At 41.5% G+C, this 20,292-nt stretch overlaps 1 protein-coding gene across 10 annotated transcripts in view; it reads right to left on the bottom strand.

The window, feature by feature from the left end:
- LOC144755518 (complement component receptor 1-like protein) overlaps positions 1–20,292 on the bottom strand; it is a 962,117-nt gene that overhangs the window by 611,833 nt on the left and 329,992 nt on the right. For all 10 annotated transcript variants that reach the window (XM_078644512.1, XM_078644516.1, XM_078644510.1 and 7 more), the window contains exon 5: positions 7,330–7,447. In XM_078644512.1, coding sequence (XP_078500638.1) covers positions 7,330–7,447 — 118 coding nt within the window. The remainder of the gene's footprint in view (positions 1–7,329; positions 7,448–20,292) is intronic.

Consider the following 20,292-nt stretch of genomic DNA (forward strand, 5'->3'; position numbering starts at 1 on the left):
CTCAAATCCCTGGAGTGGGGGACCGACTAATTCCAAACACGAACCCGAGAATCTTCTTGATTGAAGACGCACACATGGGATTGGGTCTAAGGCACCAAGAGATCGTGAAATCTCTAAAAGAACTACAATCAGAATACTGGTGGCCGGGGATGAGCCTGCAAAATTACAAATTTGCAAAGGATTGTCCAGACTGCAACAGAGATCGCAGTTGTGAACCGGACCAGACTACTGCCAGGACACCCTTATTAGAAAGCATAAGACTATCTATACGCAGAAATCGAGCAGGAGAAATGCGTTCCCATAATCATTAGGACTAGATTCACTTAAGATGTAGACCTCAGCGCTCGGCTGACGCCAGAACTGTTATAAAAGATTTGTGAGTCTTTATCGGCACATACGCAATTGGCATGCTACATTCTGACCAGGGTCCTGCGTTTAGCTCTCGAGCTTACAAAGAGGCCATGACCAGCATGGGCATTGCATTGCGGTACTCTTCTCCCTTCCATCCTGAAGGAAATGTGGTAGCGGAAAGAAAAAACCGTGACATAAAGCAATCTATAACGGCGAGGGTATTAGGTGAGAAGTGTGGCTCAATGGTTGGAGCGGCAGACCCTGATGCAGAGGTCTAGCCTGGGACCAGGGTTCAATTCCCCGCCTCGGCGGGTCTTGAGCTCAAAAATTCCATGGACCTGATAATTCTCGCCTTGGTGCCTATTCCAATCATGGAGTCCCACTCTGCAACTCTGGGCAATAGCTTGCTTAATCTCCACAACGGCCCCCACAACGCTAAGGATGCCTGGCCTCCACCTTGGGGGTACCCAGGAGTGGACACCTCACAGGGAAATCCAGGATGGGTTCCACAGCGGTATTCTTACAAGCGCCTTGAGACCCTTGCGGGTGAGTAGTGCGCTATACAAGTATCAATTTACGATTTACATTTAGGTTCGGGTGAGGGGTGGGTCAAACATTTAACAAGTGTCCAACGTAGTCTTAACAATCTGCCAAGAAATTCTCTAAAAGGTATCACTCCGTACGAACTATTGTTCGGTACTAGAATGCACATCCAGGATCTAGATTGTCAGACTTCAGTTGTGAATAAAAAATCCTTTGATATCAAAGATCGTTTGGCTGTTTTACAGGACTTAAATGAAACAAGAAGAAGTCTGAGTAACATAAAGTTAAAGCCAACAGCCACTGAAGAGAAACCACCTGTCCCAGCAAGACCTGTCTGGATTCCAAAGATTGGGGATCTGGTCAGAGAAAAGATCGCGGTGAAGAAGGAATTTGGGCCTTCTTACAGAAAAGCAGTACCTGTCTTAGCTGTCAGCGGAACAAGATCAGTAGTACTACCGCCCCTTGCTGGTAAAAAGGAGAACCGAGTTGTATCCATCGACCTGGTAAAACCACAATCATGTGGCCAATAATAAGTAGTAGGCCCAGTGGACTCCCAAGAAATAGCAGAAGACCAAATCTTGCTACAATCCAAGAGGTTCAAACTGAGAGACTAATCACATTTGATAAACTTACAGTGAATAAAAAAGGACTATGCAACAAAGCCATGGAACTTGTGCCTCTTGAAACCCAAATTGCAACAGTTCGTCAAGAAACACCTGTCTACAACGATGTAGCCTCAGACTATGCTAATGAAACAAAGAAAAATGCAAGGACAAATGAGAATCCGGAAGCAATTCCAACAGTGACAGAACTGCATCTGGCTACTTCATCAATTTGGATGACTTTTCGGATGATCCAAGTGAGCATGAAGAAACGCCAGCAACAAAAACTTTCAAAGAAAAAATGACTGAACTTTTTCATCAACTAAAAGAAACATATCTGATTTCACCATGAATTGAATTCTGGATTGTGTTAGGTGTACTTTTCCTCTTACTTTGGCTCATCATGGTTCTATGTTTGGGAAAATTCATTGAATGAAAATATAGTACAATGGACACAGCAAGTCAGAACATCAACTTGGTCCTAAAGCCTCACAAATCCTCTCACATCGAGAAAAGAGAACTGTCATCAGTGAACATCACAGCCAATCCAATACCCGGTGTGGTAGCATGGGACAAAACTGATTATGAAATTTATGGCCATATTGCGCTCCTGAAATATCCACATCAGTTCAAGATTTCATTAAGTGACTTTGTAAAACCAAGTACTTTCTCTGATGATTGGGACTTTGAAAATATTAATAATATGATGTCAGATTTAGTAACTTCAGCAAAATTCACAGAACAAGATTATTTGCAGGGTTCAGCAAAATATGAAGAAGTGTACTGTTATAATCATGATGGTCATCACTATTTGCATAAATCTGCTAATCCTAGAAATGTTTTTAATTATAACCAATGGGAACATTGTGCAACACCGCCAAAAGGCAGCTCGATAACATTTTATGAGAAATTCCCATACTTCTCAGGGTTTAACACAACTGACCCTGAAACGTTTTATTTTAAAATGTCAAATAAGACAGGAATGAAAACAATGTTGACTAATACTAAATTGATTTATTCTGAGAAATGTTATGACAAAATGTCTACATTTGGTTTTGAATTTTGGAAAAACAACATTGAAACTAAAACCATCTGGGGTTCAAAAGACTGGCAGGTACAATGTCTAGAAGCATTATTTAGAGCCTGCATGATCCCAGAACAGATAATATTCCTGAATGACACTATTCAGCAAACAACCTGTCTTGGTTTAGCCATGATAAAAGAGTTAAATAAACAGTCTATCCCAAAGCCCATACCTGATAGTAATAGCACTACAGATGTGGAGATAGACGTATCCCATATTTTACACCAAAACAGAACAAATGCTGATTGGAAAAAATGGTTGATCTGGCCCACAGACACAAATAACTGTCGAGATAGATTCCTGAACAAATTACAGGGGTTAAAACAGAACAGGCCAGACCCAAGATACTCCCAGAGACAACATCCAGGGATAGTTACAACATACAGTGTAGGGAAACTATGCCTCGAACGGCTACAGAAATCCACACTGGCTGAAATTAAGCAACACTTATCTTTACTTAAAGACGGTGCTGACTTGCGTGATTTCATACTGGGACCACGCAAACAGCGTCAAAAACGTTTCATATACGCCGGTATATACGCTGCTTACAACGAAGCCTGGAAAGTAACACAAATTGAAACTGCAGAAAAAATACCAGAAATTGATCGTATTAATTTGGAAAAATCACTTTCTGTAGTGGACAATGGGTTAACGACTCTGTCCTCCAGAATATATTCACTGGACAGCATTGTATCATCTGCTATTGATATAATAGAGCAGGACTTACTAATGTTACAACATGGTCAGTCCCAATTGCGTTCCATTGTACAACTTGGCTGGACGTTGCAAAACCTGCGTTCAGGCTACGTGCCATGGCATCTACTCAACATAACGTCATTATTTTCTATCTTTAACCTTACTGATAAACAAATCAGTTTGGCACAAAAAGGAGCAGACTATAATATTCTGAGCATTGAAAAACTTGAGAGATTACCATTGACAATGTCAGAGAGACCTGTCATTGAATGGATAATACACGGAACAATTACAATTCCGATAACAACTTTCCAGTTTAAGTATTGCCAAAAATATATACCAGCAGGCCTGTATGAAAGGTTGGGTAAAGGATACATCAAGTCAACATGGAATTTACCTTATACACACAAATGTTATAGTGAAGGAAAAAAGGAGGTATTTCTTAGTGGTAACAATTGTAAAAAATCACTAAGCGGTACACTTCTGTGTCAAGGTATTAACTAGCATGGAGCCTGCGAGGGTTCATCAAATAACCTTTCATGTCACCTGCATGGCACTCCTGCAACACAGATAGAGCCATTTTTCAGACAGCTTTCCAACGGCAGCTACGTTCTAATAAGTGACCACAGCTGTTGTGGCATGGTGCCATGAAAAGCCTATCTCGTGAGCGTTACTTCCATGGTCACTTGCTGTATGCAAGTATTGTATCCAAACAACAATCCAGACATGGAGGCGGCAATATGGCCTTCTTTGAATATCTCTTCTATTCTAATTGATACTTTAAGCAGAATGAAGTCTATTATTTTACAGACAACTGTGTCTTTAACCTCGTCCAAAGAGATGTATGATCTGCAAGTTGCAAGGACAGCGGCAGAGATACATATACTACTAGCAACAAATTGCCCCGTGCATTTCGTAGAAATGTTAGGTCAAATCTTAAACATGTGGGATACCAGTGGCATCGCACATGCATTTAAGACAATTTTTTCGGGACTAATAACATAGGGCTAACAGTCTACAGAGAGGAATGGCAGGAGTCCTTATGAAAAAATCCCTTATAGAGGGAGGGTAAGAGCATGAATGTGAATCCTTTCTTCATTCATTTCTTGATGATGGAAGAAATAAACTTCAAAGGTCTTACTTATACATGTATTGGTGGGTCTTTCGAGGTGCACCTCCCAGATGAACAGCTTTGGTTAAGTGGGATGTGGAACAGTGGAACTATGAACGTTCACACGGTCTACATAGTGAGAGGTGTGGGCCAGGATGGGAAATACCCCAAGCGAAGCCATTTGAGGGGGCAGAGGGTTTGGAGAATCCTGTAGACCAGTCTACTTAATTCTCCAAAATGTCCAGCAGCCCACCTGCTTTTTAGTCGGCTGCTCCCATCACAGCCTCTCACTATTTGGGAGAATCAACAAATATTCCCAAGAAGAAAGACATCTTTGCAGTGCACAGCCTTAGCATGGTAGTATGCTGCGCCAGGTTAGATGCCGTCCTCAAGGCTTCCATGTAATGCCGAGCACTAGCACCAGGGTCCTCTAGGCCGGAAGGGCTGATTTTTTTTTCCACTGCATCATTTTTGGGAATGGGATTCATTGAGATTCAGCAGCGCTTGATGCCAGGCCTCTAGATTATCCCATTCATTGCTGGACATTCTGCTAGGTGTCTCGTGAAGCAGAGTGCCACAGGGACTTATGGCTCTTAAGTGACTCTAAACTGTGCAGGCAAAATAGTGGCACAGCAGAATTAAGTTAATTCTTACCATAGCCCATGACAGAAAATCCAAGAGCTATCAACAGTCTGATGTTTTCCAATGCCCTTTTCTCCTTTTTCTTCTCAGGTGAATGCTGACAGACAACAATTGCAGGCAGATGACAAGTAGCGAGGATATGGTTTCTGAGAGAGGCAGAGGACTCGTCATCCCTGCTGCAACTACACATGAGCCCGGCTGCAAAACATGCTCTATTACTCACTGCTCCCAGGACTCGTGGCGAATAGTATGCCGGGAGCTGCAGTCTCAGCCTCACCTTCTCATGCCTGTGCGCCCATGGAATGAAAAGTAGATCCGTCCGACTTGTGAAGTACAACCCCCATCACGCCCCATGGTGTCTGGCACAACAAGCCTGCCACCCAAGCAGTGCGTAACATATGTATACGAGGTTGCGTGCGTCACGATTATGAGACGGTCGAGGCGAGGGAGTAGATTACCTCACGTGTGTGTTGTGTCATCCGGAAATAAGGAGACGTGTCCGAGACACATCGTCGTCTGATTTCTTCCTGCGTACTCCAGCGTTAACACTTCATGGGAGATCTACATCATAGACACAGAAGAAGGACCAGTGGTGCGCGCGCACCAGAGGAGCGGGGGTAAGGGAGCGCGAAGACGCCGAGACGAGGTAGGGGATGTGTGTGTAAGCGCCGGGGGGGTTCTCTGTGTATGTGTGTGCGTGCGTGTGTGTATGCTCGGAGGGGGGGTTCTGTATGTGTGTGTGTGTGTGTATGCGCGGCGGGGGGGGCTGTATGTGTGTTGTGCATGTGTTGTGAAGAGCCTGCCGGAATCGGTGCGCGTGTTGACGCGCGCGACCTGATCCGATTCCGGCAGGGTGTTGCGTGCCAGTCTCTTGTCCTCTCCTATTTAGTCCTTGAAAGCCGGAATGATTACAATAGTCTCGCTTTGCGACAGCAGGCCTTTGGCCCGCAATCGCAGGGCGAGACCTAAAAAACAGGTAGATCAAGGGACCCAGAGGGGTTGCTGGACAGTTGGAGAGCAAAGTATTGAAAAATCTCCTTCTACTGAAAGCAGAAAATTAACCCATGACAGTGAAGGCCAGCCAGAAGCCCAAGAGTAGTCAAAGCCTATAGGATACAGATATGGTGGAAAGAACACTTGGTAAAACACGGACCATACATCTGCAAAGATATTAAGTGCTAAGAACTATTATGGTAAAGGCCAGGTGAGAACAGAGCAAGCCAGGAAAGGGGATAAACAGCCTTCCAGCTTGGAGCTCACTCACAAGAGGCCAAGTGCCACAGAATATGGTTCAAGCATGGTCAAATTAAATTCCAGAACCCAGTGGGTACACTCAAAGCAAGACATGCCAGGAGAAGCGGATAAAATATTGCAACAGGAAAGATGTTTCTTGGGGAGGAAGAACTACTGTAATGACAGGCCCTAAAGTCTCAATTATGGAATGATTCATGCCGGGCCACCATAGGCTCTACACTATGTCAGGTCCGGTCTGGTATTTTGGGTTTTGCACCCTACCTGGGCCCTGTAACCCACTGATTAGATTCAGTAGGATAGCTTGTGTACGACAAGATGTGGTTCTGGAGGGCAGCTTGTACAAGGCAGTTGTTAGGCCTCACTACATTCAACATGGTCATTATGTGGTTCCTATTGGAGCATCATGCAATCCCAGTGTTTAGCTCACAGGGAACCCAGAATGAAGCCAGATAAGCAACCTAGTGTAATACATTGAGTAAAACGTGTTTTGATCCCACAAATATCCTCGTTCAAGATCCAATAAGTAGCACAGTGCCTTGAATGACGCTCAGACCATCAGCACACATAAGAGAGACAGGCCCAGCAAAAAATGTCAACGGCCCTCGATCGAACACCAGTATTTGGCCTAAAAAACACCTTAGATTCAAAGGTCTGGTAAAGGATGTTAAAAACACTGCAACTGTCACCTAACAAACCACACATAAGGATTGATTGATAGGCCAACATGTTCTAAACCTAAAGGGGAACAAAATTAATGCAAAGCTAGAGTTGAGCAAAAATGACTTCCACCCAATTTGCAGAGAAGGGGACTGAGGAGCTAGCAGCAAAAGGAAGGGGGTTAGAAGCAGAGACTGTCTGCAGTGAGGTCAAGCACTGGAACATCTTTCACATATTTTTTGCTAATGAACTTTAACACTTTCCTAAAGCCTAGTAATCTGATTAATCTAGGGGAAGATGGACTAGATGTACCAATAAATTATTGTATTGTTCTCTTTCCATCATAAGAAAATTGCTTGATAAGGTTAATATTGCTTTTGACTACTCACCCAGGGTTACAAAAGAATGTTGCTTCAGAACCAAATTTGGTATCCACTTCGCCCTTATCATCATATTCATAATTTACACCTCCATTCATCGGTTCTCCAGGATTACCACAATCTTTCCCTAGAATTCAAAGACATTATAGTGTAACAAAAGTAAACTTTTATTGTACTGTTTTCACACAACGAGCATCTGTCTTAGGATTACATAAAGGACCATAAATGTAATAGTATGTAATTATTACAACAGGAGATAACAGAGTCAGGGAAAACCAACCAAAGCTAGAGTAAAGAAGCATTGGCAAAGCGAATCGGTGTGGCCTTTCACATTGCTACTGGTACCTCAAGTACTAAATGTCCCTTCCAAGTCAGAAAAAACTGTGTGACCTATTTAACAAGACTGCAGCCCTTCAGAACTTTACTAGATGGCCCTCTCAAGTCAGAAGCAACTGCTTAAGAAATCTGTCACAATGCTGCAATAACTAATGTTGTTACTAAATGTCCCTCTCGAGTATGATGGAACACAGGTAAAAAACATGCATGCCATTACCATGCATTATTAGTCTAGCTAAGATAAGTATTAGTAAGGTAAGTTTAAATACATATGTGTCTATATATGCAATGTTTATCTTTTTGGGGGGAGATTCCCCAAGCCCCCATACTTACCTTAAATGCATGGTATAGGCATGCATGGTAAAAAGCCTACACGTGGAGAAAACGTGCCTGGCAGTACATGTGCGGTAAAGGAACTGCTATATAAAAATTGCATTGTAAAGACTGTTTCCCGTAAGATGCAACTGATTAAAATGCCCTTCACCAAGTTGATTGGGTGTGGCTTCAACATAAAAATGCACTTATCCACTTTTGCTGCTTTAATAAAACTTTGATATTCTTTCATGAAGGTGAGTTCTGCAAGACGTCACTAGGTGCCCCTCACAAGTCAAAGTATAAATGTATATTCTTTAGTGAAGGTACAGTTCCACAAGTCATTACTAGGTGTCCCTGTCGAGTCAAATGCAAAAGTATTGAACTTCTTTCATGAAGCGAAGTTACACTACTCATTACTAAGTGTCCCTATCGAGTCAGAAGCAAATGCATTGAAATTCTTAAATGAAGCTGCAGTTCCACCAGTTCCCCTCAAAAATCTAAAGGAAACACATTGAAATTTTTACACAAACTGGAGTTTCACGAGTCATTATTAGGTGTCCCTTACAAGTCAAATTCAAAAGCACTGATAGTCTTTCATGTAGATGCTATTCCACCAGTCGTTACTAGGTGTTCCTCCATAAGTCAAATTCAAGAGCTTTGAAATTCTTACATCATCCTGCAGTTCCACTAGTCGCCACTAGGTGTCTTGAACATGCCTCTAGGGGAGAATGATTAATGCAGCCTTGTGAAAAATTACCTGCACCAAGCTGAGGGGGTTGTGGCTTTTGCATAAAAATTTGCATACACACTTTTGACATTTTGACCAATGGTGCTTGTTTTCTATAGGATTAATTATTTGAGCTGTTTATAGTAAGGCCTGAGCATTGTAATTTACAATAAATGTCTTTTGAGTTACGAAAATATCAGATGTAGCAAAAATTGGGAGGTGTAAATATCTATTTTTGTGATTTGACTATATTCTATAAATATATTTATAGTTATAAGTATATTCGTGCAAGGGCAAAATGCTGTCTCTCAAAGTGAAAGTATCCAATGGCTGGAGTCGGCTAGTCTGTTGATCTACACCTTTTGCTGGGGTAGGAGGGAGTATAATTTAAGTGATATGTCAACAGACCATTGGTGAACGAACTCTGGGCTAAATCTGATAAGGCTGCAAACTGGCCTATATTTAGAGTTTCATTTTAATTAAATTAAATGTCAAACTGTACTACTAATGAAACAGCAAAAACATCAGCACAGGCTTGACTCCTCAACAGTTAAGTAGAAACTAAATCTAATGTTCTCATTATGGAGTAATTGTAATTTATTAATAAACCACCTTTCAAAGATCCTTAAATGAGATTAAATATAAAGGTCACACCGCTGCACGCCTCATGGGCATGAACACCATACACATTGGGCAGTCAAACTTCAAAGGGAAAATCTTATTTACGGGTAAACATTTTCTCTACCGTGCAAAAAAAAAGTTCTTGCTAGGGGAAATTGCTCCCGGTGTTCATTTAAAAAAAGACCTCATATATGTAGCCTCTCTATGGTCGTCATTTAGGGGTCACACCTGTGACAGCTGGCTTGATCTGTGCAACCCCTGGCACTGCCTTTGCGGTCTCTGGACTCAGCAGTGGTAAAATTAGCGCCAAGAACACAGGGGTGGCTTGCTTTACCAGCGCCAGACTTCAGCCTCAATTTCTGCAAATATTTTATTACAATTTTTATATGCTAATCTATCACTCAGTATTAATGCAATTAAGCGTGGAGCAGCAGGATCTGAACTGAGACCTTCACGGACATCTTTGGTAAGTAAAATAAAATAATTTTCAATATACGTTATGTGCGTGCATGTGTCTGAGAGACTGTTTGGGTGAGAGAATGTATGTATGTGTGAGCATGTATGTTAGTATGTGGAACAGTATGTGTGTATGTGGTGTGTGTGAGAGAAAGTATAAAAGAGTCAGAGTAAGAGAGCGCAAGAGAGTGAATGTGCAGTGGTAAGAGTGAGTGCAACTGTTGTGATGTCATGATGGTTAATGTCATTTGGCATCACTTCCTGTGACTTCATTAAGGAGAAAGGCTGTATTTTGTCACTTCCGCAACCCCTGGCATTTTGGTGAATCGACACCCATGAGCCTCTCTAGATTGTTTCACCATCTCTGACTGCACGCATGTTTCCCAATGACGAACTACATTTTAATTATGGCTGAAAATAACTTTTGCAATCATTAGCTATGTTTTAAGGCTGACTGAAAAGAGTTTTGCTCTAGGTGCTTCTTTAAATCATGTACAACAACAGAGGCTCTCTATAAACACGTATGCACATTGCTGTGATAAAGAGTTCTTATAAGGGTTGGTTTGGTGATCATATCGGTCTGTTTAAGAGATATTTACTCTACCTGCCAATGTGACATATGAAACAGCCTTTCATGGGACACTGGCCCCCAATACTGTGGTACATCCTATGGGCACGAAGATAACCAATTGCATCCTTACGAAACTAAGTAATTGCATAGACTCCAACTGACACAACCACCACAGTGCACTATAGGCAAAGCATTTCAGAGTCACTAACCCACCACAGTTGACCAGCATGCGATGGACACTAACAGGTCACACTGCACCGCATCTTAGGGACACTAACCCTCCACATAGCACACTGAGCTGCACCTTATACAAAAAATAACCCACAATACAATCAAATAACCACATCACAACACACCAGAGGGATCCAAACCCAGGCACACTGCACTGCACCCACAGACAGAAACCCACAACACGGCATGGTAGCGCCACTAACACACCACACTACACTACAGTGCATTCCAGTAACCTACTACATTCTCCTGCACACCCACCCTGCATCCTCTGGCACTCCTTCGCCATACTGCAGTGCATCCTAAACGTTTCTCCCAAATAATATTAACCCATTTCAGTGCACGAACTCAGAATGCTGCATTCCAGTGGCATTAACTCTTCACACTGCATCCTATGACACCTATTCACTGCACCGAACAACTGAATAACTGCATTGAACCCTATGCACAACATTATGCGCGAGGGATGGGAACACACTACATCGGAATGGGCACTCTACCAGTATGCTTCTGCATCCGAGCCAGCCGCACTGTACTGCCTCCCAGGAGGAAACATTAACCTACAATATTACGCTGAATCCAAGAGTGAATAAGTACATGATAATGTATTCAAGGGGTTATAACCTCCCACACTCCAACTTAGCAACACTGACCTCCTGCACTGTACCCAAGGAGCCCTAACCAATGCCACGGTGCCCTAGGAGCACTGAACCACCACAAAACATTGCTTTGCTATTACAATAAATTGCATTAGATTGTTACAAACTCAACATACTGCCCTGTACCATTAGATTACTTGTGTTCAGTGCTTTTCTCCTGCTCTTTTCAAGGCTATTTCGTTTCCAAACGTCACACAGCAGAAAGATGAGAGATGGAAGTAGTCCTTTGAGAGAAAGGCTATGAAAAAACGGTAGTCAGACAGTATGAAAATATTTAAAAATAGTAGTAGAAAAGGGAAGGATTGTCTACAAGTTAGTTTAGAATGCATTTTCGGGAGATTTCTTTTAATATTTATAGTTGAATGACTGGAAACATTTGATTAAATGCGACCAGATAGTGGGTGGCAACTTTTTCAAAGGATTCTGGGCTTGCTACAGCCGCAGACAAAAACAATGTCGAAACGACCAGCGGAATTAGGCCTAGATGCCTAGATGTACTAAGCATGAACCAATAACTACTAATGTAGTGTAGTTCCTATATCCCTGATAGGCTGTGCGCATTGGAATAATATACACTATAGATTTGACAAAGGACTGAGGTCAGTATGTCTCTATTGAGTACATTAAACTTAATTAGTTGTGTGTGCCAGCTAACTCAGAGGTCACTAGAAACTTCTTGAATAAACAAGAAGGGATTAGTTTCTGACAACCGCATAAACATGACAACTTTGTTTCCCTTAGAATCGGAACAGTCTCAGAATCGCGGAAACAATAGACAACAGTTTCACTCAGTCAATCATGCATGCTTTGTTTCTACAGAGTTTACAGAGAAATAGATAGACAGGCGTTTCAATAAAAAGGGTTTATTGAACAGTCTTATTTCTCGTGCAAGAGATATGAACTGCTACAATCGTAAGACAGAATGCGAAGTATAATACGTACAGAGTTAGCAGTAAGATCAGATAATGCAATAGCATAGTTTGTAGCTATGACATATATCCATAAAAATACATACATAACACAGGCCAAAATGTGAATACTCATCTGATACTTCTAGTTAGTTCTACCCCAGTGTACCTAACCTAAGTGTAGTACGAGGTAAGAAGTAGGTGCTGTTTTCTAAAGTATAGCTAGCTATAGTTTACTTTTGCCAGAGTTGCCAAGAGTCCCTCTTGGTTCTAGTCTGCTCCATACCTTAGAATAAGAGAGGTTGGAATCTCTTTCCGGGTCTCGATCTCTAATACCCTGCAAGGGGAGTCAGAAACACTGGAGCTGGATTCTCTGCGAGGAGGATGACAGTGTCTGGTCAGTGCGTCAGGCGGGGACTTGACTTCCTGCCGAACTTGCTGTGGCGAGCCGCGTCGTGCAAGTAGGCAGTCAAACCATGGTTTGCCATGGCAAGTGAAGGTATATTTATACCTCAAAGGTGTTTAGGAATGCCAGTATTGACGTAAAAGTCGGGCAGAAGAACGTCATGAATGAACCCCTAAGGAATAGATGTTCATGCATAATAAATGAGTTCTTGGAGAAATCAATAATCCAAGCAAGGGGAAGTCCTAAAGGCTTAAGAGTCGGGTTTTCCAAGAACCTTAAGAGTCGGGTTTTCCAAGAACTCGTTGTGACGTTGATGGACGGATGTAGGTGGCCATGCCTGTATTTGGTTAGCATGGATAATGCCTAAATAAGGGTAGGATTTCTATGCCTAAATATGGGCAATGCGAATTGTGGCCGTATAAGGACATAAATCGGGAAACCTATATACGGTATCTAAATCGACACACAACACTAAGCCAAAAACCCATTTGTAAGAAAATGGTGCACACCATAAATGCTGTAGCACGTTCCCCTCATTTACATGAAGCCATAATTAGTATTTTTCTCTAGCAAAAATAGGTTCATGCACAGGAATGGAAGGGCCAGCAACATTACTTATGGGGAACTTATGGGGAAAAAATGTTGCTACGGATAAGATTAAATGCCTGAAATGTAAACTCCTGGCTGCTGACATAATACATATATTTGCGCTCTGCCCTGCTCTTCAAGAATTCTGGACAGGGGCGAGCCAGGCAATGATATATGGCCTGGGCCACTAGAGTGTTTTAAACAAGAGGAACCAGGATCTATATTTAAACAAGTCCTGCACACGTGCTCCAAGGCAGTACTGTAGTGTAGTTCCTATATTCCCAATAGGCTCTGCGCTTTGGAATAATATACCCTGCATCTTAGACGTAGGACTTAAGTCAACTAGGTCTCTGCCGAATACATTAGACTTAATTGTGAATGCCAGCTAGCTCAGAGGTCACTAGAAACTTTCTTGAATAAACAAGAAGGGATTAGTCTCTGACAACCATATAACATGACAACTTTGTTTCCCCAGAATGAAACTTATCTCTAGAGTCGCGGAAACAATAGATAGCTATTTCACTCAGTCAGATGTGCATGCTTCATTTCACCAGAGTTGCTTAGAAATAGAGAGACGGGCATTTTCAATAAAAGTATTTATTTAACAGTCTTATTTCTTAAGCATAAGAAATGCACTGCTACAATTGACATGCTAGTTAAGAAGTACAATGCATATAATACGAATAGTATTATAAAGTAGTACTGTAAAAGCATGATATGGTTTCTAAGCCATAAACATAGAATACATAAAATGCATAAAATACATACAATAATAAAAGAGTGGTTAAAAGTACTCAACTGGTGCTTCTAACATACACCTACCCCGGTGTACCTAACCTAAGCCTAGTACAAGGGAAGAAGTAAGTGAGGAGTAGTTTAAGTTTTAGTATTTCTCTGCCAAGAATCTGTTCAAGAATTCTCTAGGGATCTAATCAGCTCCGTACCTTGGTTTTAGGATGATAGAGGGCTGGTATCTCTCTCTCGGGACTCGATCTCCCAGCAACCCACAAGGGTAGCCTGGAAACACCGGAGCTGTATTTCTCGGCAGGAGAAATGACAGAGTCTCCCAGTGTGTCAGTTGGAGGGTCGGCTTCCTTCAGCACTTGCAGCAGGGCGTCGGGCAAGTAGTTAGTCGATCTGCTCCTGAACCACTGTGTGTTTGACTGGGCAAATGTAGGCATATTTATACCCCTGAAGGTGCCGAGTCTGACGTAAGATTGAACATAATATCGTCACTAGTGCCTCAGTTCCTTGAAACCTCCCGGATTTCTTGGATAAATTAGTATTCAAGCAGGGGGAAGTTCCTGACTGCTGAAGGCTGGTTTTAACACAAAATCAATGTGGATTCTCGGAGTTTAGTGGAAGTAGCCATGCCATATTAGGGCTGCACAGGCTATAACTAAATAAGGCAATGATTATTTATGCCTATATAAGGACTGGGTGAATTATACCTATATATGGGCATGAATCGGGAAAAATTACACTAGGGTCCTAGATTCCCACATAACAGTAGTAAGGAATACAAGGGGTGTGTAGTTCCTAAGGGAGGGGAAGAAAGGTCTTTTCTCAAAAGTGCCCTCACACACCCGAAGGATGTCATGCTTCATTATTGGGCCTTGCTCCTCGTCAGACCGGCGCTGCAATGCCCGACCGGCCCTCGCGAATGGGCTCTTGGCGGAGATCTTTTTGGATGAAGCCGTAGGGCGGGTGTGTGGGCAACCAACCCATCTTTGGGGCCTCATCTGTCACCTAAGGCTCTGAGGACATGCCCTGCACCAGTGCCAGTTGTTAAAAATGTGGGCATCTGGTTATATAACAAGTTTTCAATGAACACCCAGATCACCAAGGCAGCTTTTACCTGCTTTGGAATGCTTTGATGGTTGAGAACGATTCCTAGTTGCCTTCCAACCTCAGCAAAGCGATACAGGTTTTGAACCTCTCAAGACTGGATAATGGCAAAATTCTTCAGCTGGGTGTTACTAAGGGTCTCTTAAGCGACTGCAGTTAGCCCAATATGTTGCTGCCAGGTTTTTATTAAACAGTGGAAGTGGCCTAACCTCATCAACTGGCAGCTAGGACTACAGCATGCAACTACTCAAATAATATATTTTTACAATCAAACACAATTTTGAATCATTTTCATTGTTTCATTTAATCTGTTATAGCCATCAACTTATTTTTCACTTTATACTTTCATTGTTCATTAATAATGAAGAATACATATCAATCTCTGTTGTACATTAATTTTGCAAGGTAACAACATTTCTTGAGCACCCAATGCATTTCGGGACACTCTTGTCCCTTCGTCAGGGGTTCCTGTGCAAAAAGAACAAAGGAAACAATTTTATACGATGCCTAACAATTTTTTATTTTTCAATTCATACATCACATGACCCCGAATTCTCCTAATCATCGTTCTGTAAACCTATTCTTAAGAAATCAAACTGCGATACTTTATAGCTTAAATGTGCTCCAACACGATATCAGAATTCACACTATTCTCAAAACCTAATTATTTGGATGTATTGAGTGATTCTCACCGTTGTAAATCGTAATGACTTTATATCATGGAGCCTTGAAAGACCTCACTGACGATTCTGAACGAGTAAACAATCTTGATTTAGTATCCATTACTTAAACAGAAATGATAAGCATACTATGAAACTACAAGACAAAGCAGCTAAAACACGATTACCGAAATCAAACTGTGGTATTCACAATTTATGGCGTCCTGCCAAAACAATACAAAACTTTTGTCACTCTGTGTGTTCAACATCTGAAATAGCTCAGAACTATTACGTGGTAAAGTATGAATCTCACCTCTTTATTTTGTGCCAATCGTGTACTCTGAAAACAGAAAATAAATACATTTTGGATCAAAGATTTAACTTAGCGTCCAAAATTGCACTCACATAAGTAAGTCAAATAAGACCTCTCACCTACCAGGGCGGTATTAATCTTGTCAAATACCGAAATCCTGATCTTAAAAAGCGTCCTCTAAAAAACGGTTTTACTAAATCGCCCGAATAGAGCGTATCGGTTGAATGGCCACGCTTATTTTAAGTAGCTTACCGATATTAACGCCTACTCGTACACTCATTTCAAATTAGCCGCCGGTCGGGAACAGATTAAGTTTCAAATAATTGAATTGGTCCCCAAAAGAGAAGGTTTGGATAACGCAAAGATCCTCCTCCAGAGGGAAGTCTTCTGGATTAAAAAACTTCAAACACTGACGCCTCTCGGGCTCAATGACAAATTAGAAATGAGCTGTTTCTTATGAATTATGTAAACTTAATGGCTGGCCAGCGTCACACGTGGTAATCTAACACACCAATATTGGCTAGAACCACCACATATCATGTTTTCACTCAAAACACTACAAAATAGATGGGTTAGATCATTGTGTTTCCTTAAATAATGAAAAGAAGATATGATTCTAAGAATGTACTATTTTTACGATGCTCACACATGTAAATCGTCATTTCTAATAATTTCGTCATGATGGTTTTTGTTGTATTGAATGTGCAAATCATGCTACTGTTTGATTTCATAGCCATTATTTTCATTAGGTGTATGCGTTTATTTCAAAATAATAATTTTTTGCAGAGAATTACAAGACAATTCATCTAAGAAATGACTGAGTTTAGATTGCGAGGCGCCGATAAAATGGATTAAGTTTTTGTTGAGGTCAGAGTGTCAGTGGTTTATCATACAGTCCTTTTTTAGTGTTTAGTGCTCAGGTCCCGGATACACGTATTAAAGAGGTCAGGCGATGACACGGAAGTGCACCTGTTCCCGACCGGCGTCTAATGTGAAATGAGAGTGTACGAGTAGGCGTTAATATCGGTAAGCTACTTAAGATAAGCGTGGCCATTCAACCGATACGCTCTATTCGGGCGATTTTGTAAAACCATCTTTTCGTTTTTTAGAGGACGCTTTTTAAGATCCGGATTTCGGTATTTGACAAGATTCATACCGCCCTGGTAGGTGAGAGGTCTTATTTGACTTACTTATGTGAGTGCAATTTTGGACACTAAGTTAAATCTTTGATCCAAAATTTATTTATTTTCTGTTTTCAGAGTACACGATTGACACAAAATAAAGAGGTGAGATTCATACTTCAACCAATAGAGCAGACCAGGTCTGAAGATGGTGTGTGACTATACCAGGCTGTGATACAGTTGGATGCATGTGTGAGAAGTGTCGCTGGAAACAATCTGCGATTGAAAACACAATGTTGTTAGGAACAAAAAGCTAGGACAATTCCCATCAGACCACCCATTATGGTGGAAGTTACGTCATGTGAGAATTGCTGATCATTCCACTCCGCAACCGACCATGTAGTGCCGGTGCAGGAATGGATGTCAGTGATCTAGCTCTGGTGGTCATCCTAGGCTAGTGTGAATAAAGTGCAGTGCTCTAATAATAGTGACAATTAAAATTGACTACATGGATTCTAGAAACATTGAGGCAGAAATCTATGTGTCAAATATTAAGAACACGCTGAGTAGTAAGACTACCCTATGGCGCTATGCAGAACGGTCGGTTGCGGAGTGGAATGTGTGTAATGTTTGAGATTCATACTTCACCACGTAATAGTTCTGAGCTATTTCAGATGTTGAACACACATAGAGTGACAAAAGTTTTGTATTGTTTTGGCAGGACGTCATAAATTGTGAATACCACAGTTTGATTTCGGTAAGCGTGTTTTAGCTGCTTTGTCTTGTAGTTTCATAGTGTGTTTATCATTTCTGTTTAATTAATGGATACTAAATCAAGATTGTTTACTCGTTCAGAATCGTCAGTGAGGTCTTTCAAGGCTCCATGATATAAAGTCATTACGATTTACAACGGTGAGAATCACTCAATACATCCAAATAATTAGGTTTTGAGAATACTGTGAATTCTGATATCGTGTTGGAGCACATTTAAGCTATTAAGTATCGCAGTTCGATTTCTTAAGAATAGGTTTACAGAACGATGATTAGGAGAATTCGGGGTCATGTGATGTATGAATTGAAAAAGAAAAAATTGTTAGGCATCGTATAAAATTGTTTCCTTTGTTCTATTTGCACAGGAACCCCTGACGAAGGGACAAGAGTGTCCCGAAATGCATTGGGTGCTCAAGAAATGTTGTTACCTTGCAAAATTAATGTACAACAGAGATTGATATGTATTCTTCATTATTAATGAACAGTGAAAGTATAAAGTGAAAAATAAGTTGATGGCTATAACAGATTAAATGAAACAATGAAAATGATTCAAAATTGTGTTTGATTGTAAAAATATATTATTTGAGTAGTTGCATGCTGTAGTCCTAGCTGCCAGTTGATGGGGTTAGGCCACTTCCACTGTTTACACTAATGCTTAGCAGGCATTAATACAGCATAGCACACATAGTGTTCTAAATACAAAGAAGTTGATTAATCGAGTGCTACCTCCACCCACATACATTAGGTTTTTATTAAAGCCTACTAAATTCTCATCCAGATCTAAGCTTTTGAACAAACTTCATTGGCTACCTGTCGAAAAACTAATTAATTTCAAAGAACCCAGCTATATGTACAAACTATTGCCTAATACAGGGCATCAGTATCTCAGGCATCTGGTAGCACACCATAAACCACATCCTGCCATACTCTTTATCTGTTCCAACTTTTCTGCCGTTCCTAGAGTATGAAGAGCCCGACAAGGAAGCTGTGCGCTCGCCAATTTAGGGCCCAAGTTGTGGAACACAATTCCACCATTACTGAGATCCTATCAGTCTCTCTCCATTTTCCGTAAAGAACAAAAAATCTTGATGTTCTGAATAAATATTTCATCATTATTTTGATGAAGTACTGTGTGGGGCGAAGCGCCGGGGAAACCTATCATGGGTAGCTGTGCGCTTTATAAAACCCTAACCATAATAATATTTTAGATGAGCGATTACTAGAGGAGTTTGCACGCCATTTTCATTTTGTTAGACCTGGCATCATTGGCGTGAGTCTCCCTTCCATTTTGTGGGATTTCCTCCTCTGTTTTTGATATGTTTTTGCAGGTTATATGCTCTGGGCACAGTGCCACTGCTATTTAGTGCCACAGTGCAAGTGCTCCCTATGTTAAATTGATGTACTAGTTGGTGACTACATGATTGGGTTATTTGATTTACTTGTCAGACCCTAGTACAGTGCACCATGTGTGCCCAGGGCTTGTAAATCAAATGCTGTTGGTGGGCTTGCAGCACTGGTTGTGCCACCCACAGAAGCAGCTTGTAAAATGTGTCTCAGGCCTGCCATTGCAAGGCTTGAGTGCAGTCTGACTGCCATGTCGACTTGGCAAGTGCACCCACTTGCCAGTCCCTAAATCTTCCCTTTTCTTCATATTAGACACCCCTAAGGTAGGCCGATGGGCAGGGTGCATTGTAAGTATAAAGTAGGATATGCCCTGGTGTGTTTAGCATGTCCTAATAGTGAATTACAGCCATTTTCGTTTTTCACTATTGCAAGGCTACCTGTTTGCCATAGGCCAGAGTGGGCAGTTAGATTATTACATTTTATAATCCTGACTCATCGAACATGGTAGAAATTCAAATTTAGTATGCCTGAACTCTTAGTGAAGTGTTTGAAAATAAATACCACTTTTAGAATGCAGGTATTTTCTTGTCTAACTATCCAGGCCTGCCTCTGCTAGGTTGTGTATTCCTTGTCTGAAGTTTGAGTGACAGGGCTGGAGGATTCCAGGAGGAGACAGAATGAGTCAGCCCAGTGGTGAATAGGGAGATCTGCATCTAGATGGGAGGAGTTGCACCTGAGACCTGAATAGGGCTGGGCCTTCCCTCCACAATGCTGGCTCCACCCCCTGGCTGATGTCTCTGCCCTGCACTGTGAAAGAAGAGAAGGAATCATGTCAACAAAGAGCTCCAGGGCAGTGCTTTCCCTCCACAATGCTGGCTCCACCTCCTGCGGGGCTTCTGATGTTTCTGCCCTGCACTGTGAAAGAAGGAAAGAAGGAGTCCTGTAAACAGAGTGCTTCAGAATTGGTTTGGACTGGGCAAAGGCCCCTCTGCCTTCAGAGAACAAAGAGAAAAGTAGTATAAATATTGGGACTCAGACCAAAGAACTTTAGATCACTTCTGGGAACAAGACAAACCTTTTGATAAGGAGAAGAACAAA

Source organism: Lissotriton helveticus, chromosome 5_1 (genome assembly GCF_964261635.1).
Source record: "Lissotriton helveticus chromosome 5_1, aLisHel1.1, whole genome shotgun sequence".
Taxonomy (NCBI): domain Eukaryota; kingdom Metazoa; phylum Chordata; class Amphibia; order Caudata; family Salamandridae; genus Lissotriton; species Lissotriton helveticus.